Source organism: Podarcis gaigeae (assembly GCF_964106915.1).
Source record: "Podarcis gaigeae genome assembly, chromosome: 2".
Classification (NCBI taxonomy): domain Eukaryota; kingdom Metazoa; phylum Chordata; class Lepidosauria; order Squamata; family Lacertidae; genus Podarcis; species Podarcis gaigeae.
Window position 1 is genome coordinate 86,256,035 of NC_139679.1, and position 21,768 is coordinate 86,277,802.

At 44.9% G+C, this 21,768-nt stretch overlaps 1 protein-coding gene across 1 annotated transcript; it reads right to left on the bottom strand.

The window, feature by feature from the left end:
• Positions 1-1,623: 1,623 nt before the first annotated feature.
• MCM2 (minichromosome maintenance complex component 2) lies at positions 1,624-20,276 on the bottom strand. Its single transcript, XM_083726156.1, has 16 exons — positions 20,063-20,276; positions 19,173-19,360; positions 17,577-17,752; positions 15,975-16,235; positions 15,292-15,511; positions 13,687-13,894; positions 12,609-12,743; positions 11,655-11,846; positions 10,721-10,814; positions 9,953-10,203; positions 8,646-8,772; positions 8,302-8,414; positions 7,749-7,991; positions 6,209-6,391; positions 4,682-4,837; positions 1,624-3,749 (listed from the first exon to the last, which is right to left on the bottom strand). The coding sequence occupies exons 1-16, from the start codon at positions 20,066-20,068 to the stop codon at positions 3,639-3,641; spliced, it is 2,664 nt and encodes an 887-aa protein (XP_083582282.1). The 5' UTR covers positions 20,069-20,276; the 3' UTR covers positions 1,624-3,638.
• Positions 20,277-21,768: the final 1,492 nt, after the last annotated feature.

Below are 21,768 nucleotides of genomic sequence, written 5' to 3' on the forward strand. Positions count from 1 at the left end.
ACTTTGTACTTGACATACTGTATATAGACATATATAAACAACTATCTGACTTTTAGAAGACATCTGAAGGCAGCCCTGCTTAGGGAAGTTGCTAATGTTTGATGTTTTATCGTGTTTTTAATATTCTGTTGGAAGCCGCCCAGAGTGGCTGGGATTTTATTTATTTATTTATTTATTTATTTATTTATTTATTTATTTATTTATTATTACCCCCCCCCACTGACACTCCCACAGGACACTCCCACTCAAAAAAGGTGTGTGGGGGAAATAGTGAGAGGTTTGCTTTGAGACCAGACCATGGTTGGGGAGATGGAAATATGCCCATTCTGCTCCAGGGTCTGAAGAATTGTTGTTCCAATATTTTTCTTCTACTTAATACAGTGGTACCTCAGGTTACATACGCTTTAGGTTGCAGACACTTCAGGTTACAGACTCCGCTAACCCAGAAATATTACCTCGGGTTAAGAACTTTGCTTCAGGATGAGAACAGAAATCATGCAGCAGCGGTGCAGCGGCAGGAGGCCCCAATAGCTAAAGTGGTGCTTCACGTTAAGAACAGTTTCAGGTTAAGAACAGATCTCCAGAACAAATTAAGTTCTTAACCCGAGGTACCATTGTATAAATAAACCAGTTGATCAGACCCATTAAGAGCTGGCATCTTACATGATTACTGTGTCTAGCATATAAGTTGAAGTTGAAAAAAAGAGGGGGGGGGGAGTATATCTCAAACTTTACTCTCTTTGAAAGATTGGCTGGGCAAGATGGAGCAACTCCCCTGTGGGGAAAGGTTGTGGTATTTGGGATCTTTTTAGTTTAAAGAAAAAGTATATTGGGGAATGGCTTGGCTTTGCCCCCATAGGCAGAGGAAACGCTGCTTCTGAAAGCCAGTTGCTGGAGACTGCAGGAGGGGAGGGGGCTCTTTACCCAGAATTCCATCTGGCCCCTAATTTGGAAGATTTTAGGTATTTGTGGTCTCTTCAATGTGTGGGGTATGCTAGACCTGGCTTTTATAAGCAGAAATGAGTTTTTATGGTATTGTGGTTTTAACCTTCAATACTATTTTGTGAATCCCTTTGGATTGTGTACAAGAAAAATGACAAATCAGTGCAATAAAATCATCAAAACCTTAAGATAGCAGATCAAAGGTTTAACCACCACAACCGATTTATATAGCACTATATTTATATATAACCAAGAGGGGGAGGGGGGCACAGAAGAGAGAGGATGCAAGGCTTCCAGCAAACATGCTAAGTATTTTCTTTTTAGTCAGCATCAGTAAGCCAAAAGCGAGCTTTAGTGTAGAGATGATTGTCGATATCCAGGACTGTGCTTCTATTCTTTCCAGAGAAAGCATTTGCCTATTGAAGCATAGAGCAGATATTCTATCATTAAATATTTAATCAGCATGGGCAAGGCAACTTACCATTGCCACGTACTCCAGAAGATAATGGTAGTTCTCTTGCCCTTCAATATTAAACATATTCAGAATAAACAGGGTACTAGATCCTGTATAGGCAGCGGGGATCTTGTATAATTATGTTTAGAACTTTTACGGTACAGTGGCCATATTGAAAAATATACAAGACAATATTTCAAGCAGCCATCTCAAAAGCTCCTGCTCACTTGTGCATATAAAACTTTATTCTATCATCAAACCAAATCTCAATAAGGTGAGTGAGTGGACAGAAGATCCTGACTAGAATATAAACAATCTCTGGCCGGGGAGTTTGCGGAGTAAAATATACAGGATACAAATGAAGGAGTAACTGTGGACTGGCAAACTTGCAGAAGAGAACAAATTAACCTCTGGAAAATCAGGAAACATTACAAATAGACATTAAGGCACAAAGACTGGCAAGGAAGGAAGGAAGGGGCTGGCTCATGGCAGAGGAGACCAGACAAAGCAACATGTCCACTAAGTGGGAAGTGGCGATGGAAGAGCTGGCTGCATTTCCATGAACATTTGAGTCTAAGCTCTAGTTACTATCAGTATTGCCAGTAAGTATGGTACAGAAGCCCCACAGCCATCAATGTATTTAGATTATTCATCCTGTCTTAAAAAAGCTTAAGAGTATGTAAAAGTCAGGCACTGAAAAATTGGCTTACAGCACATCCCTGTTATTCTTCTAGAAGTATATTTGCTTCTGTAAGAGGCCTAGGTTTGAATTTTCACGAACTAGTGCTCAGCTCTTTAACATTTTCATTCGGTGCACTAAAAATAAGGTGGAAGAGAACACTAAAAGGCACTTACTGTCTATGAGCTGACCTAAGGAAGAAGAGGAGCAACCTCCAGCCAAAAACAGATATAAAACTGGCTCCGAAACATCTTTACGTAATGCAGTGAGACACCCAGAAAAACACTCAGGGCGTTAAATAAAGAAGTCCAAATTACACAGTGTTGAAAATGTAATAGGGAGCAAGTCAGCCAGCTGTGAAGTGGTGGTTGTTGAGTTGGTTTGTTTTTTGCCACTAGTCAATGACTATGAAGGAGGTGCAGCTCTGTCTAGCTTAAATGTCTCCAATTCAGTCTTTGATGAGACAATAAGGGTCTCCAAGCTTGCCACAGGCAGGCTGAGTGGGCAGACAAACAATTTGCCAGAAAGCTCAGGCGGCAAAAGACTAGCAAATTCTCTCATTCCATGAAGAGCAGCACATGCAGTTGATGCACAAGGACTTAGGAATTTAATATTCTCTTACAGAAGCAAAAACCTTTTATTTTCCATTTCAAAACAAACTTCACAAAACCTGCCTCCTGCTAGACAAGTGCATAGCAGCCTTACAAAATAGGAAAGAAGTACTTCAAGATACACTGTAGTCTGAAGAGAAGTTCTAGTTTAAATCTGTCTCTGAACACACCACTCGAGCTTTTCATACATACAATAGAACAGGAACTGTTACTTCAATGACAGACTTATGAACATATCTATACGTTCAAATCAAGAGGGAAAATGCTTTGCCTGTTTGTTTTCATGTGTCTGAAGAGGGGTCTACACACCACTACCTTGTAGAAGATTAATGAGCCATCTTCATGTACAGAAACAACACATTTCTTCAAGGTGTGAAAAGCTTGTGCGCTCAGCTTTGGACTGTATAATAAATGGAGAGAGATGGAATACAACTTGCGCTTACGTTCCCTCTGCTTGTTTGGATAGCCTAAACAAAGTCATTCCAAGTTACAGAAGGGCAGAAGCTTGCAACCAGGTTGGCTAGCCTGTGGCTCTCCCAATGCAGCCTTCCAATTCCCATCAGTCCCTGATAACACAGCTAATGGTCAGGGACTATGGGAGCTAGAATTCAACAGTGCCTGGTCACTGGGTGCCCAACCCCTACCCGATAAAGTTTAATCAATCTAGGAAGGTAATTTGAAGAAAAACCTGCCCAAGTGGAGTCAAATTTCAAAAACTTAGGGGGCAGCAGGAAACCATTCCTGCAACATTTCATCTAGCAAGCTCAGCTACAATTAAGCTCAGGAGTTTGAGTATTTGGCTCCATTCTATTCTACGCACAAGCCCTTCGTAGCAGACAATCCAGATCTTCCCTGTGATACTGCTTTGCAACAGCCTGTGTACCACTGCACCACTGGAGGAAGCACAGTTCTAAATTCTTATTATCCGGAGCCACTCAGGAATTTGCTGGCCTCAGAATGTCTGCACAATCAGTTTTCGCTTCACGTCGCGGCTGAACCTGTTCATCTTGAACAATTCACTGTCGTAGAAGGCAGAAAGGTTGTGGATGTTGATCTGGCGAGCCTGGGAGGAGGGTGGGGGGCAGAGAGAGGAGAATAATATAAAGAGATGTGTTTGCCAGACTTTTCCACAAGCTCCAAAGAGTTTAATCAACAGATTCATCATGAATGCATATCTGTCTAGCAAAAAAACAACCAGGAGAACAGAAACGGAGATGACTGAACAGTTAAGGACACAATAACTGTGTTTGCCTCATCTTTGAAGAGCAGCTCTGCTGGATCAAGCCAACGGCCAATCTAGACCAGCCTCCTGTTCTCACAGTGGCCAACCAAATGCCTATGGGAAGCCTGCAAGCAGGACCTGAGTGCAACAGCGTTCTCCCCTCCTGTGGTTTCAAGCAACAGCCATTCAGAAGCATTGCTGTCTCCAGCAGTGGAGGGAGCACACAGCCCACCAGGCTGGTAGCCACTAAGACTCTGCTTCATATTAAATCTGTTTCTGTGATCACTACAGCTGTACTTGAAAGGGTGCAGACTTTTAGCTCCGCTCTCACAGGAACACCTGGCAGACTAGATGGACTCGGACATTTTATCCACGAGGATTTAATGCTACTAAAATGAACGTGACACCTCTATAGTTTCCTTGATCTTTATCTCTACGCATTGAGGCCCTTTTCCCAAGGATAGCTAGATTGCAACTTCTCTGACCACTGGGCAACACCTAACTGCGGCTGGTGGGAACCGTCGTTCAGAAACACCTTAGAGGGTCACAGCTTCACCACCCCCTACATTAAAGCTTCAAGACATGTGTGCAATGTCCAGAGAAGTTGTTGCAGAGGCTGAAACCCAAAGGCTTGCCTGGTGCTACTGTATTATACTTCCCCTTGCAACAATTAATGCTCACAGCCCATTTGCCCAAAGCTTAGAAAGGAAACACAGAAGGGTATTTAGGCTCCCAAGAACAGCAGGTACGTTGGGGGAAAGTCACCCACATACCTTATCAACTAAATCTTTCTCCGGCACCTCAATGATATCTTGCTGAGCCCCGTAGCGATTCCTCTGGTACATTGTCTGTTCCGACACCAACTGCTTCAAAATGAACAGCAAGAGCTCGTTGTTATCTCGCCTGAAGGCGAGGTACCTGGAGAAAGTCTGTGCAGGAAAAACAGGAAGCAAGGTTTGGAGAGTCATCAAGACCATCACAGAGATTGAAAGGAGTGGGGTGGGGATACATTCCAGTGATGACGACATTTTAAGTAAAGGAATCATCCACTGACCACAGAAAAATACCTCAGAACAGGCTTTCTGAGGAAGAAAATGCTGGACTTTTTGGAGAAGGCTGGCTCTGGCTACTGAGTTTTTAAGGGGAGAACCGCTGACATTAGCTGAACCTCCCACTCACCCTGAAAACCCTGCCACTAATCAAAAGGGTTCCACATTATGCTGCACTTAGCCCACCTATTTTCCGCCATTCTGGAATATCCTCCTATATCCCCCAGTTGCGACATTAACACTGCTGTTAAGTCACTTGACTTGTCCTATCCCCTGGTGCTACCAAGAGAAAGCAACGTAAAGGGGTCTACAGTGGTACCTCCGGTTGCAGACAGGATCCGTTCCGGAGCTCCAGTCAGATCCCATGGTTTTCGCAATTGGAGGTGCCTGTTCTGCGCATGCGCAGAAACCTGGAAAAATACTTCCGGGTTTGCCGCGTGCATAACCTGAAGAATACGTATCCAGAGGTGCACGCAACTAGAGATACCACTGTATATATATATCCTACTGCAAAGGAGAGTGAATGGAGAAAGTCACTTGCATGGGATCTGTTGTTCTTTTGTTTTATAGGCTCAGGCTACTGACACAGGAAATCAGTGCATCTGCTCTAGGGGCTGTGACTGTTAGGATATTTCCATTCCACCTTAAAAGGGAGCAGGCTTTGTGAGTCACAGAGTCTGCGTATTTCCTGTTCACAGGATGTTTATGTTTTCTATTGCTTTCGTTTCTCTCTCTCTGTGCCTGAGCACACTGAAGCAGGCAGTCATGTTTTTCTTTGTTCTGTCCAACACTGAAGAAACTTCTAAATGATACTCTCCTGCGTGCAACTTTCGCTGTGCGAATTCTGCTGATAGAGTGTGCATCAGTTCTGGAATGTGGCAAGCTATTTTCTGGAGCTCGTGTCGCTAATTGCTGATACTGTATCAATGGGAGATCGATGGACGTCCGGAGATGACGTGGGGGCCATGATGGGCCATATCTCCCTGGCAGTATCCCAACAGTGACTTCTCAAGAAAAATAACGAGGGTCTTTAGTCTAACCACCCCTAGCTGTTTTCAGTCTGCCTAGTTAGTAGGTCCAATGAGGCCAATATAAACATGTACAAAGAATTGAGCCACTGTTTGGGTCTAGCCCTGTACCCCAATTATACTGAAGTTCTGGAGGTGTCAGTTGTTGACCCCATGTTCCTTTAAAAAGGAAAGGAAAGGAGGACCTCCCATCTACGCAGCCCACAAGCGCAGCCTCACATACCTTCCGCATGCTCCTCATGACACTAAATTTCTGCGTGTCAATGAAGCTCTCCAGCATCACCCGGATGGCCATGTTGACATCGTCCTCCACTACGTAGTCCCGCAGGTGCATGCGGGCGTGGGCCTCGGCCATCCGGATCATGGACTCAATGTGACGCACGGTGATGGGGATGCTTCCTGTCGCCTGCAGGGAGAGAGAAGGAGCATCCCAACTTGCAAAGAGTTTGCTTCTGACCTCGTTGCCTATGTACGTCGGCAACGTATCAGTTTGTAAGCCCCTTTTGCCCGCTGTGAAGTGGTATATTGTAGAAGCTGGACAAACTCAGTTAAAACACAGTGAAAGACATATAAAGAGCACAGGGAGATTAGCAGAAATATAATGAATAAGGAGGATTAAAGCTTGGTTCAAAACAAGCGTGTTCCACATCACTCTTGTCCATTCAGTCCCTCAGTTTGAGATTTTTTTAAAAACCCGTACACAAAAAAACCAGAAATAAAACCAGTAACACTAACTGTTTTATGAGATAACCAGAGGGCTGCCTTTCAAGCTGCCCTTGAGCTGCATGCTCAAAAATATTATTCACGTGCTGTAGATTTAGATAAACTTGAGCGAAATTAAACTTTACACACACAACTTTTCAGTTCAAAAAATAATTTTTCCCTCACAAGTGACAGCAGTGCCAAGCGAGTACAGAAGGCCAATGGTCACCACACAGGTGTGTCAAATGTGGCCCAGAAGTGACCCTGGGGCCAGTAATGCACTGTTCTCCCTGTTTTTCAAAACAGATGGCCAATTGCAGGAAATCCCACTTAAGAGATGGAAGGGGAAGAGATCCTGGGAGGACAATTAGCCATCACTTGAGGCCCCACTTGGAAGGCTTCAGCAGAAATCATATCAGGCTTCCTAGCTGCTTGAAGCTGCTGTCACCTGCAAGGCGGGCAGGGAGACATTTAAACTTGAGAAGCAGCCCTTTGATCGCTGTGCAAAACTGTAAGCTGACAGAAGAAAAAAAGCTGGCAAAGTGTTGACTGAGCCGTAACACCCCATTCTACGAAGATCCTCTGGGAACAGGGCTTTGATTAAAAACATGGAGCGAACGAATTCCTCCAGCACAACTCAGTTCAGTGCTTCCCAATTGTCCTACAGAGCCTCTGTTGCTGTTGGCTTTTGGGAGGGGGGCTATTTCTATGATAGTTTTTTGTTATGTGAATGGAGCCGCAGACCCCCTAGGTGGGTTTTGCGGACACTGCCTTAGTTCAATGCTACCGACAACTAGATAGAGTGCACCATCTGCTGGCAGACAAACTGCAATGCGCACAAGACGAGCAACCTCCTAGCTGGATGATTTAGCAGATAAAACTCTTCTAAAAAGACACAGGAGCGCCAGGGCTGCCTTGGAGCTGCTTCACTTGTCAGGTGAGAGGGGTATCATCTGCACAAGGCCCAACTATTCAGTTTCCTGCATTTTTAGGGGGCAGAGCAAGGCATGGAGGTGCCTCTGCCCTGTGTTATCTCCTTACGTCCTGCCATGTCTGCTTACCATGGATTCTTTCCTGAGTTCACTGTACATCCTGGCAACTTTGTCCTGGTCCATCTGGTTGAGCTTTGGGTGGACTTTTTCCTTTGCATAAATAATGTATTTCTTTAAGATCTCCTGTGGGATGGGTTCTACGCCGTAAGTGTTTGGGAGGACAATCTCTTGGGAGTCTCCGTTCGCAACGTCCTTGCTGTTGGGGTGATGTTTGATGTGACTGCCGACAACAAACCGAGCCAGCATCTCGTCCTGCAACGAGTCATTGAAGAGGGAACAGGCAATGAAATCCCGTCTTTTTGAAGTCCCAAAAGATAAAAACCTACACCAAGCCACTTGCAATGTAGAGGAAAAGAGAAAGGGCAACCCTGGGCTTAAGATATGCAAGAGCTGGACCGTGTTACTAAGCAGCTGTGTTCATCCAAAGTGTCCTCAGTGGACAAGGCTGCTGGGATGCAGAATTTATCACTGCTCCTTCATAAAACTATGCCAATTGGTAGCCCCTTGGCGAATCAGTCCTCAAGCCTTGCTCAGGTCATAAAGAACTTGCAAAGCCTCATACCTGAACAGGATCCACTGTGTCCCTGACCACACAGAGGATATCAAAGCGAGATATGATGGGCTCAGTCAGATCCACGTTTTCTGAGAAAGTCAAGGAAGGGTCATAGCGCCCACCTAGAAGGAAAGATAGCGGCTTAGAGCTGCTGAACCCAAAGACCAGTGCTTTCCCCCTTTCCTGGTACCAATTCATCTTTGCACCCCTGATTAGTCACAGATTCCTTTCCCCCTCGCCAGACCTACGAACACGTAGAACATCCAAAGAACAAGGCAGCTGTAAAGCGAACAGCGTGCATCTTTTTGAGCAACTGTGGAATAGCAACAGCTTCCTACACCCCTGACTCATACCTATGGGGTTGGCAGCAGCAATGATGGTGCAGCGAGCTTGCAGAGATGTGACAATGCCAGCCTTGGAGATGGAGATGCTCTGCTGCTCCATGGCTTCATGGATGCTGGTCCTGTCCTGATCAGTCATCTGAAGAAAGACAAAGGCATTCACCTATCAAAGCAACTCAGCCCCTGAATACTTATAATAAAGAGCGACATCACCAGAAGCCTCCAAACAACTATGTTTAGCTATTTACCTATCTAGGAATTTTCTAGGACAGAAAACCCCATAGCAGACCAGACTATCTGGTGGCTCTCCACAGTCTCAGGCAGAAGGCCTTTCCTTTCAACTGCTACATTAAAAAACAACTTGGGAGAGGTCCAGGGTCTGTACCTAGCACCTTCCATGTGCCCGGCCATTGCACTATATTCTCTTCCCAACTTCTCGAGAGAAGCATTTTCCCAGAGTCATGAATTCAAGAGCTAGTGCTACCTGTTTATATTTTACTTATTGTTCATATTTTAAAAATCCATCCTACCCTTACCCCATATATGCCCACTGACTGCTTCAATCTGCAAGAACTGGCACTGTTACAGGTACCATATAATAAGAAACTGACAGCACCCACTCTTTGGAACTCCCTGCCTATTGACAACAGGTGGCACTTACACTGTACTCTTTTTGGCACCTGCTAAAAACATTTTTGTTTAGGCAAGGCTATCCAGACATGTCAAATGCTGACATGTGTTTCAATGTGGTTTTTCAGCTTATTGTTGATTTTAATCTATCTATCTATCTATCTATCTATCTATCTATCTATCATCTATCATTTTTATTAAGTCTCCATTATTTCAAAGCATTTATCATAATATACAACTTTTTTAACACACACAGTTTCTTCTTGACTTTCAACCGCTTTCCTGATGTTTGTTTTTTTACTCCTTTTAATTAGCTCCTTTTAATTATCTAAACTCCGCTACCATTAAATCTTTCAGTAATCCATTGCTTATATGATTTTAATTTTTATGGGTGGGTGGGGGAATAGTTGGTGTTTTAAATAGTTGGTGTTTACTGCTAATTTTATTGTTTTCTTCTTTTTTTGTAAACCACTTTGAGGTTTTACTACAATCAAGAAGCATATGAACCTTGCAAAATAAAAACAAATAAGCTAAATACAAATAAGCTAAAGACTGGTGTCTCCTTTGCTTCCAGGTCAAAGATCCGAGTCTGCAGCCTTGACCTCTATGGGCAGGTTCACAGGCCTTGCACAGCCCAGGCAGCTTTATTCAAAATCTACCTTGGTCCTGGTGCCCAAATCAACACTCACCTTGTCAAATTCATCTATCAAGCAAACCCCCCTGTCTGCCAGCACAAGGGCTCCTGCCTCGAGGGTCCACTCCTTGCTCACGGGGTGCCTCTGCACGTAAGCAGTCAGACCGACAGCGGAAGCTCCCTGGCCAGTGGTGAAGATTGCTCTGCTGGACGCTTTCTCCACATATTTGAGGAACTGAGACTTGGCCGTTCCAGGATCTCCGCAAAGCAAGACGTTGATGTCACCACGGACCTTATGTTTCCCTCCTAAAGCGTTTAACGACACACACAAAAAACGTACAGTACTGTACACTAAAATGTGGAACTCAAGTGCTGCCCTCTAGAGGAACAATGTAATACTGAAGGAGGTGTTTCAACAATAAAAAGATAAAACAATGCAGAATTGTGTGCTATGCTGGTATCCTTTCACAAGGGCCATAAAACTGGAAAGGACAGACACCTGGAAAGAAAAATCATGCCACCAGGTAACCCCTCAATGGACAGAATTCCCAGTTAAGCTCTGGGAACTTTAGAATCATGCCATATATTGCAAACATTTTGGGCAGAAAGGTCTTCTGCAAAACATTCAAAGTGGAGACTAACCAATTTCTTCTGATTGCAACGAGATGAGTGAACTGCACTGAAAATTAAGAGTCGCCTTTCAAAACTGTCAAGTCACACCTCTCCGGTGTAATTTCCTTGTAGCACTATAGAGATAACCTCTGCAGCAGTTAAGGCAATGTTGATCAGACAGCTTCTTTGGGTAACAAGCTCTTTGACCTACCTGGATTTTTGGGTTCTCCCCCAAACAGGGCTAGAGCCAGGCCTCTTTTGATGTCTTCGTGTCCATAGATAGAAGGAGCAATGCTGGCAAAGATCTGCAAGGAAAGCAGCAGCTGTTTTCAGGACATCATCTTGGATGACAAAGGGGTAGCAAGAGAAGCAGCCATGTTACAATGAAAAGCTGCTTAAAGGCTCTAGAGGTGCAGCCCTTGTTCCACTTACACAGCAACATCAGCCATATGCAGCGTTAAGAGAGAACAATGGTGTGCATGACTGCATGTGTGGTGCTATGGTTTGAGACACTCAGTCAGCAAGCTCAATGGATCACAGTCTCTCAGTCCAACTTATCTCACAGGGCTGTTGCGCGCATAAAATAGAGAAGAGGAGAACCATGCGCACTACCTTGAGATCCTTGGAGGAAAGGTGGGATATAAAATAGACAAATGTGCATATTTATATATGCTAATTTAGAAAGGGTTAGGGGACCCAGGTAACACTACGCACCTTATAACTTCACATTGTGAGCATACCTTTTGATTTTGTGTAAAGGTTTTTTGGGAGAACCACAGTGGCCGCTCTAAAGGAGCAGGGAATTTATTTATTTATTTTAACTTGAAGCCTGTGGGCCTTTCTGTTCTTGGAATCAAAAAGCTGCTTGCCTTTGGATGAATAGCTAGACTAAGGAAGTGAAGGGGTGGTAAAGCCTGCTACTAGGGGAGCGATAATTCTTCTACACACATGAAATACAAATACACTGTAGCTAAATGCTGGAGGAACAAATGGGGAGACAGAAAATATTTGGGGAGAGTACCTGCAACCCACTGGAATCTTCTGCATGCCAAGTTCCTCCATGCAGGTTCTGACTGGTTAACCCATTCCCTGTCCCTTAAGGGGGAAACAAAAAACCCAAAGGTGAATTTGGGTTCCAAACTCACCTTCTCTCCAATCTGCTCATCCTTGGACAGGCCTACGATGACCTTCATGTCCTCATCTGTGAGCTCCCCAACAGCCACCTTATTATCCTTCTTGGCAATGTGATTAGCCAGGATCACTGTCGCAAAGACAGGAAACCCATTGGCAGTGTTCAAAGATCCGTCATAATTATTGTGGTATATTCCAGTTAGCTCCTGAAAGGCAAAAAAAGGGGGGGTGCAGAGAGAGATTCTTTAGTCACTGGTACCAAGACAAATCCCTGCAACTGAAGGAGCTGTTGAAGATAATGAAAAGCCAAGCTGAGTAGATAGATGCATTTTGGCATCCTGGTGACATATGTGTGACTGAGCTGCTCTAGAAGCAAGTTGCTAACTCTATTTGATGCTGTTCGAAGCATAGTTAAGTGTCTGAAGAAGTTTCCTCAGAGTGGCGTGGACACTATTGTTCTGTTTAATAGATGTGATGCATATGACATATTAACACAACATCTGCAACTTCTACCTGGAAAAAACCCATCATCATCTCTTTTCCTTTAAACTATTCTGCTGACAACAGCGCCTTCGCTTCTTTGAAGTTCTGCACAGCATGTCAAGAGTCTTAATTTCCAAGGAATCTAGATGTAAACCTGAGTTGGCAGCCTACAAGCCTAGACAGGTGCGTGTGTCATCATGCAGATAAGAAAAGTATCTGCAAAAATATGGAAATGACCCAAGTTTTTATTTTCTGCTATTGAGTATAATGTACAAAACCACCAGGGGTAGCGGGGGGCTTAAGAAGCCTTGAGTTAGCATTCTGACAGATTTAAAGCGCATGCTTCATACACACAGTACAATTTTAATCAAGATGACAAGCACCCCCTTCTCAAATTCTATACACAAGACCATTTTTAAAATGATTTTGAGAGTGCCATAGTCTCTCTGGGCTTCTCCCTCTCCTTCCTCTGGCATCGTACTCACAATCTCGTCTCCTGGCTTGCAGCTGTCAACTAGGTCGGCAAGCAAGATGGCATCCTTGGAGCGAGGGAGCCTGCCCGCTGCCACTTTCCCTGGGCTCTCCTGGATTTTGATGCGCTGGTAGTTCTGGTAGACTGTCTGTGGGGAAACAATATTCATCAGCCAGCAGGTCAAAGGCAACAAAAAGGACACGGACACACACACACAAGCACACCCCAACCAACATTCCAGAATGGAAAGAAGGAAGCCACAATATCAAAAGAGGCATTGCAAAGAGGCCTCTCTAGGTCATTTTTCCGTTATGTTTGCAAGCCCAAAAGCCTTGTAAGGCTTGGCTCTATAGGGAAGGAAATGGTACAAATGTTTTCTATGTATCAGCACTGAATTTATGAGGACTAGTATGGTATTCTATTCTTTCATGCAAGGACAGGCCCCTTGCCCTTGCACCCACACAAGAAGCCTCCAGGAGAGTAGCCATATCAGTATGCAGCTGCAAAAAGACAGTATCTACTGCATTGTGAAGTGTCCACACAAGGCAGACTATCACTCCGCAAACCACCACTATACAAAGTTCCATTGACTTTAAACAAAAGCACGACCTTTCAAGGTGCCAACACATGCCAGATTCCCTGAAGAAGAAGAGTTTGGATTTGATATCCAGTTTTATCACTACCCCAAGGAGTCTCAAAATGGCTAACATTCTCCTTTCCCTTCCTCCCCCACAACAAACACTCTGTGAGGTGAGTGGGGCTGAGAGACTTCAGAGAAGTGTGACTGGCCCAAGGTCACCCTGCAGCTGCATGTGTAGGAGGGGAGACGCGAACCCGGTTCCCCAGATTACGAGTCCACCGCTCTTTGGGAAGGTGATGGATAGGGTTGCCTGCAGCAGTGCAGTCTGGGTATGCTGGACTAGGTCAAATGGAATATTATGACTTATCAGTCTCTCCTTAAATACCTCCAAGCAAAGCAGAAAGAGCTGAGCTCTGGGCTAATTTGTCCCAGCTATATATGACATATGCATGTCTTTAAGACATAAAACAGTAGGAGCCAGACTCCTAAAATTACCCTAATCCTTGCTTACCTCTTCCATGTTAATTTCAAAGGGACCCACGGACTGACACTCTGGGCAGGATCCTGGCTTTACTTCCTGGTTCTGGGACTGCGTGAAAGGCCCTAGGATGAAGCTACACTTGGTGCAGTTGTATTTGACCATGCTGAGCTGGGGCAGGACCCCTGTGCAGCTCGTCACAACTCCACTCGTCCGGATCAGCTGGTTCAAGTGCAGCTGCCTGAGAGAAAAGGCGAAATAAATAACTGTTGAGATAGATCCCGTACTTTAGGGAAGTGAAAAATAACCGCAGTCGTCTGCAGGCTATCATGGCAATCCAAATGCAATTAAAACAGGTTCATTGTCTTAGAATGGATTATTTTACGAAAACGAGTTCGTATTCATAGCAGCTCCCTAATGAAACACACACCACAACCATCAGAAGTCTTGCCATCCAAGGAGTGAGAAGGAAAGAATTGCAGCTACAACATCCCAAGTGGATAGTGGATACTAGAGCTGAGGAGGCAGCAGTCAGCTAGTTGCTGGGCGTTTGGGAACCGCCGTGCAAGACACTTTGCAAGCCTTGGGGCTCAGCTCTTCTGAAGCACAAAGCACAGGACTAATGGACCCTTGGCTCAGCACTTCCTAAATGCCCAACTGTCAGCTGACGTTTGGCCTTTTAGGAGGCACAGGTTTCAATCCCGTCACCATTAAGTCAGGTGACCGACCAGTGGGTGGTCCCTCCCACCTGTCAAAGGTGCCACACAGAGGTAGGGGGGGGAGATAAAGGTATGATCCACTGGGTGTACAGAAAGCCATGAACTCCCTTCTCCATTGCAGCTGCCCAATTCCCTCCTTTTACAATCTTCCTGCCCCCAGTAGCCTACTCTCTAGGCTGGGATTTTCTGGAGCCTCTTGTTCTCCAGGGTTGTTCATGGTCTCCAAAGCATGGGAGAATGCAGGTCTTACAACAGGAGAAAAGAGCCAGCAGAGGCCCTCCAGGTTTTGCTGGGACTTCCACCTCCCAATCAAGACTGGAGCACAACTACATGTGGTCTACATAGGTTCTCAATCTCATTAAATATTCTCCTAATTTGGGTGGGGGTACTTGTGTTTTCTGCACCACCTAGGTTTGGATTCAAACTTACTCAGGCTTAGAGTAGACCCACTGACATCAGTGAGGCATCAAATGATCTAACTCAAATCCCATTGATTTCAATGCGTCTACTCTAAAGCCTGGGTCCAATGCACTGGATCCAAACAATTTCTTTTTAAACATGCACAGAATCTGAAATTACAATTCTAATCCTAAACATTCATTTCAACATAAATCTGACTGAAAACAGTAAATCCTCTAAAGGAATATGTTAGAGATTGGAGGAGTAACATGAAAAGGAGAGGTTTGCTTCTGTTTAGGAAAGATTTAACAAACACAGAGCTTCCCCCAACCACTCAAATAACATTCTACCCTACTGCTGTCACTAAATGGTTACTTGTTGTGGTCACAGGGGATGAGGCAAGTAGCTGTTTGCAAGCCTGGCTGCCTGCACACCCTGGCCATTTATATTTCATTAAGGAGCTTATCCACCAGAAGTCTCAGCAGGACTGCTCCTCACCCAAACCAAACCAATTGCTCACCTGAGTGATCTTAACTCCTCCACCAGTGGCAAATGGGAGATGCGGACGTGGATTTCCTTGGCAATCCGGTCATATTTGGGGTACATAGCTAGCACCACTTCCTTGGCCGCTTCATCAAAGATCTTCAACATTTCCGCTGGGGCTTCTGGAAGGAAATAGGCGAGGACGTGCTCCCGAGCAGCCAAATCTTCATAATTCACCACCAGGCTCTCTCTGTTCTCTTTGGCACAAAGACAAGTACGTTTTTGACAAACGATGGCTTAGTTTTTCCAACCCATCATAAAAAGTGTTAAATATCTTGTACATTAAGCACTATGATCTTACAAATCTTCTTCTACATCATATAAATGTATTGCACATGATGTTATCTAATAGCATATGCACCGTTCTGAATATCAGGTGTAACCTTCTTCTCTTCCTCGTTACCTGATCACTTCTGAACTGTAAATCTATAATATCTATACAGGTATGGCATAGGCTAGAAATTAAAGCTGCAGAAGCCCTATAGGTTAGTCACTTCACTAATCAGTTACACTGATGAAGATGCTGGGAATAATAATAAAAAACAGTGGGTATCAGATCAGAAAGGAGATGCATCTGAACATGATTTCAGTCATCAGTGAAAACACTGAGGAAATGGGTGCTCTTCCCCATCCTCTCCCCATATTCCTAAACAGCTGTACCTTTGCACATGTCACTGATCCTCTCCTTAAAGACATTGTGGCCATGGTCATCCACATGAGTCTTCAGGAAGTTCTTGAAGCGGTGGTAGATCTCAAGTCGAGGTGCTACCATAGACACCCACTCCCTCACAGAGTGCCCTTTCATGTCTTCCAGGTTCTCAATGCTCTCGATCATGTCTTCATCTTCATCCTCGCCATCAGCAGCTCGCTCAGCCAGGCGCCTCTTCCGCAAAGGACGGTCCTCATCTTCATCATCGCTATCTGGATTTTCCAGAGGGGGTAAAGTTTTTGTTTTTCTTTTAAAAAAGGACAGATCAGACATAAGGCTTTTGATGCTACTGGTTAATGTAGACAATTCTGGAGAGCCTATCTCTGTGATACAGTTCCAAGCCTAACAACCTCACATCCCATTTTGGGATTAGAACCCATGCCTTGGATGCTTACAAAATGAGACACGCAATATTAACAGTGCAATCTTATGCATGTTTACATGGAAGCAAAAGGTAAAAAGGTAAAGGACCCCTGGACGGTTAAGTCCAGTGAAAGGTGATTATGGGGTTGCGGCGCTCATCTCGCTTTCAGGTCGAGGGAGCCGGCGTTTGTCCACAGACAGTTTTCCGGGTCATGTGGTCAGCACTGGTGCACAGAGGACCGTGACGAGTGCCAGAGTGCACGGAAACACTATTTACCTTCCCACTGCAGCAGTACCTATTTATCTACATGCACTGGCATGCTTTCGAACTGCTAGGTTGGCAGGAGCTGGGACACAGCAACAGGAATTCACCCCATTGCGGGGATTCGAACCGCTGACCTTCCAATCAGCAAGCCCAAGAGGCTCAGTGGTTTAGACCACAGTACCACCCGTTGTGGAAGTCTTGGTGCACTCAATAGGTTAAGTGCACACTGGATTACAGCCTAAAATTGCTCTGCTATCACTCAATTTCTTGGAATTTTAAATATCATTTTAAAAAAGTTTTCTATCTGAAAGATCTAAACGCAAACTACTGCATGGCCTCCAGGAGAGGAGGCTGCAGCCACTTTGCTCCTTTCTCTGGTATTGCTGCTGCTGCATTACATGTGAACTGAGTCACTGTAAATCATTTTGAAAGCATTGCCGAAGGGCAACCTACAAATATTCTTAATATATAAATTTATACAAATAGAAGTGCCAGCCAGCTGCTCTTCAGAAGATGCATTGTACAGGTATAAGCTATCAAGCAAATAGAGACAAGCTTTATAGATGGTTTTCTTCCCCACCTCATAATGCTAAAACCTGGGGTCATCCGAAGAAACTGAATGGTGGGTGATTTAGAACAGACAAAAGGAAGTACTTATTCAAACTGTACACAATGGAATGATAAACTTCACCACAAGATACAACAATGTGATGGCCACCCATCTGGATGACTTTAAAAGGGGATTAGACACGTTCATAGAGACCAACGGTATCAACAGCTACTAGTCACAATTACTCCTGAATGCCAGTTGCTGAAGAAGCAATGGCAGCCGTGGGCTCTTGCATCTGGCTGGCCACTATCAGAAAAGGGCATTTGCTCTGATCAAGCAGGACTTTCCTTATGCTATTAAGCTGCAAATACATACCATAAAGTATACCAACGTGCATGCGGCCAGGACCACGGCCCATCTCACGGTCCCTCTGCCGCATTGCTCTCTCTGCTGCTTCCCTTTGGCTGGCAGTCAGTTCCTCCACATCTTCATCATCCATGGCCAGGCCTTCAGGTACGTAGCGATCAAGCTCTGGAATAGGGCGGTAGTCCCTAGACACACACATTCTTCAGTTAATCAATCTGCATAGCGTGAGTGAATCATCTGTATACCTCACTTAAATTCACAGCAGAAACAAGCACCTGTTCACATGTTAAAGGAGTCTGTTGCACAGCACCTACCCAGGAAAAACAAGGCACATAGGCACAAACTGTACAACGTTCGCCTTTTTTGCATGGAATAACAACTGCAGTTTTTATTCCAATGGCCCCTCTAGCCCAGCATCCCATTCCCACAGAGAGAAGCCCACAACGAAGACCTGAACACAAGAGCGTTCTCCCCTCCTGTGGTTACCAGCAACTGGTATTCAAGATCATTGCTGCCTCCGAACATGGAAGCAGAGCACTCATGCTATGGTTGTACAAATGAAACACAAAGCTGCACTGTGCAAAATGAAATACAGGAGTACAGATATCCACAAAGGCAGATATCTTGCCATGGGGTGGGTAGACTCCCTGAGCTAACATGTAGCTGGTATGTTTGTCAGAGGCTGCACTGGGTGGGAAGTTAACTCCTCTGCCCAGCAACCAAAGAGTAACAATGGGTTTTTCTGACCCTTGGAAGAGCATGCAGAACGTAAACAAGAGCATACATGGGCCTTTATTAAATTACCTAGCACCATCAGTGTACATGGTACGTTGCAAGATCTGAAACAATAGTATGCTCTCTAACCCTACTGAAGGAAAATACACTAGAAGGAAGAAATGATAAAGAGGACGAGGCAGATATATAATAAAATAGAATGTAATTTTCTGAATTTATCCCAAAATACAATTCCACAAAACAGGAGGCAAACAGAGGATATAAATGGACAGTGTAGATTGCTAGACAACAGCACAGTCACACAGCAAGGGAGATCTGCCTTCTGCATGTGATGGCAATGCAGATGCATCTGGGTGGGTTCCCTCACCTTTATCATGATGCTCACCTGTCAGCCTGGCCAGAAGTGTCATTGATGCAAATGAAGCAAATTCATACACAGTCAAGATGTTACATGTGAGTAGTTGTCCACAGAAGCAGCTGTGTTCTTTTTTGGGAGGGGAGAGCAATATTTATAAACTTCTGAACTAGAAATGCTACTAGAAGGCATGCCAGATTTTGGTTTACTTTCAGCAATAAATCCTGGTGAAAGCAATACAGTAATATATTTTGCAGGCATGTTCACATCCCCATCAACACATAAAGGATGAAAAATCCAATATCCTCCGTAGGTTGAGATCTTTTGGAATAAATCCTAATTGCTTATCCATGTAGAAAAGAGTAACTTTGCCAAATGTATAACGCCTGCACCTCAGAAGCTTATTATTCCAAGGAGGTCCAGTTTCCATCAGTGCAGGTGTATCACCTGAATTCTGCCACACCAGAAAATAAATCTCACAGGAGGATTTGGCCACTTGAGAGCGAGTCTCCTACCTTTCCATCCCTTCTCCAAACAGCTCTTCTCCATCTTCTTCTTCTTCATCAGGGAGCTGCTCTGTTCCCAAGAGTCCTTCAGATTCATCCTCAAAGGGGGGCAGATCTCTCCCGGGACTAGAAGTGAAGGCTTCTCCCCTACGAGAGCTGTGCGCAGGGCTGGTTGCCACATTGGACTCTGAGGAATCCTAAGAAAACACATGGTGCCAAGTGTAAAATTTACAATAAACAATATCCTTAAAAGCTGGATGCTTGGGGTATGAAGGGATGTGCTTTAAACATATGGTATGTACACTACCCCATGTCAGGAAGCCGAATCCTTCCCCTGATAAGTGCAGTGCAATCATACACATGCTTCATCAGAGGTAAATCCTTCAGAGTTCAGCAAGACAGACTTGCACTAAGCGTGCACAGGGTTACTTGTTTACATGCAGGGAATGGATTTTGAAAGGAAACTTATTTCCACATGCGAATCCCCTGCGTTCTGAAGTGGTGCAGCCGGGACACAGATTCGCCCCTTCCAAGCGAGGACTGGGCTCGTGCGTGGGGTAGGGTATTTTGCAGGCTGGCATTTAACAAAAAGTCCACTTCCTTCCCTCCCTCCACCGCAGAACATAGTTGGGGTGTAGACGCCGTCAGCCTACAAACACCCTCCCAAGCAAATGGGTGGTTCTTTTAGTAAGATTCCTCCGCAGCACCCCTTAGAAGAAGGCCGGCCACAACGGGAGGAAGACAAAAGGCCCGAGGGAGGTCTCAGATGGGGGAAAGGAAACTCTTATCAGCGTCAACCGGGCGAACCATAGAATCAGTTGGAAGGGACTCCCAGGGTCATCTAGCCCAACCCCCCGCAATGCAATCGTGTGCAGCCCCCGAGTCCAGCGCCTACTCACCGCCATCTCTGCCGCTTTTCTTCACCGCTCCCCCTTTCCTGCTCACAGCGCCGGATGCAGCCCGAATTCCGCGCGAAATGGAATCACGTGGTCAAAAAGCCCGCGAAAGCTCATGAATAATAAATAAGCTCATGAATATGCAGATGAAGTGGCACCGCCTCCTCGTGAGCGAATAGCGGAGAGCGTGCTGCGCCTATCAATCAGCTCCGAAGGAAATTGGGTGGAGCTTTTGCTCGGGAGGGAGGGCAGGAGGCATGCAGCCCGACCCTGTGCATTTTGGGCTGGGGGAGGGGACTTAATTGCCTTCAGTGAGATTTGATTTGGAGGAAATGTGCAGAAAATTGGGTTGTCCTTGTGCATAGGGTTAAATTAATTGGTTTTAATAAGATTAAGTGCTCCCTAACACATGGTTTAGGCCGGCGGGAGGAGGGGGAAATAGAGATGCTGGGCCTGGGGTGATGGTTCCGTTAATGCGGGGCATTCCCTCATCAAGATTTTCCCTCGGCTGGATCTAAAAACTTGTTTCCCATCTACTTAGCTCCATTCGCCCTATGTGACGAATTGAAGGAGGAAGCAGCCAGTAGCGCGTTCTGTGACTTCCCATTCTTTTCCACATTTTAATCCGTTGGAGGTTTATGTGGGGAACAACCTGTTCATGAACTTTGTTTATAGCTAGTTCAAAATACAAGGGCCTTGACTGCTCGCTGGGGCAGAATCTCCCAGTTCTCACTGACGTTACTCCTCTGCCAAAAGATTTGCTGCCAATTACAGTAGTTCCCAGACCTAGGATATGTGCACACCATACACTTAAAGCACACACACACACACACACACACACACACGAGTCCTGGGAACTGTAGTTTGTTAAGGGTGCTGGAAACTGCAGCTTTGTGAGGGGAAAACTTTAGTTCCCAGGATTCAGGAGCGGTGATGAATCCTTTAAACGCATGATGTGTTAGATACCCAAGTTCATGGTATCTACGAAGCCTTATAGGATCTCTGAAACATTGCTGACCCTTTAAACACCCAACTAAAACTTTCATCATATACTATCTTATCAGGGAAGCCAGTTCCCGGTAAGAATCGGACCTTTAATGTGGCAACACCACTACAACTCTCTGTCCCATTACACATCGGACAGGTGTCAACTTTACCGTCTTTTGAGTTAGGCTTACTGCCAAGCAAATTTACTTAGGAACGCAGCCATTAGTAGACCTGTTTTCCCTGACCTGTCTCTCTCTGCCACTCCTTTGTACCGTCAATCACCTCTATGGATTAATTATGTAATAAATAAATGAATAGATAAATAATGGCATTATGTAAATGTTTAACTTGGGCCAATGCCTTTTTGCTTTGCTTTTCTCTTGCAGAACTGTAACATTTAAGGAACTCATCAGAGGATAGCATCATTCACATGGCATGCCAGCTTGTTACTGATCAGCTCATATAGTCCAAAGTACAGGGTGACCTGTAATACTTCCTACTACGCAAGCAAGTGAGCCAAGCCACACACTAGGTGAAGAAGCAAAATAACCATGACTGCAAAACCCACACCAGCAGTATGAAGGTACCCAGATATTTTATTATTAAGTTGTGGGTGGACATAGCAGTCGACACAGAGATTTCTCCAAGTGGTTCTTTAAGCTGGAACTGAACTGAACTGCAAACAGCTCAGCTGGCCTGCTTTTATAGGCAGCCGGCTGTCA

Coding starts and splice junctions, on each gene's coding strand:
- MCM2 (XM_083726156.1), bottom strand. Junction 16,236..17,576: donor GCACGTTGGTATACTTTATG/GTATGTATTTGC, acceptor TGGAAAATCCAG/ATAGCGATGATGAAGATGAG. Junction 12,744..13,686: donor TTGAAATTAACATGGAAGAG/GTAAGCAAGGAT, acceptor GTTTCCCCACAG/ACAGTCTACCAGAACTACCA.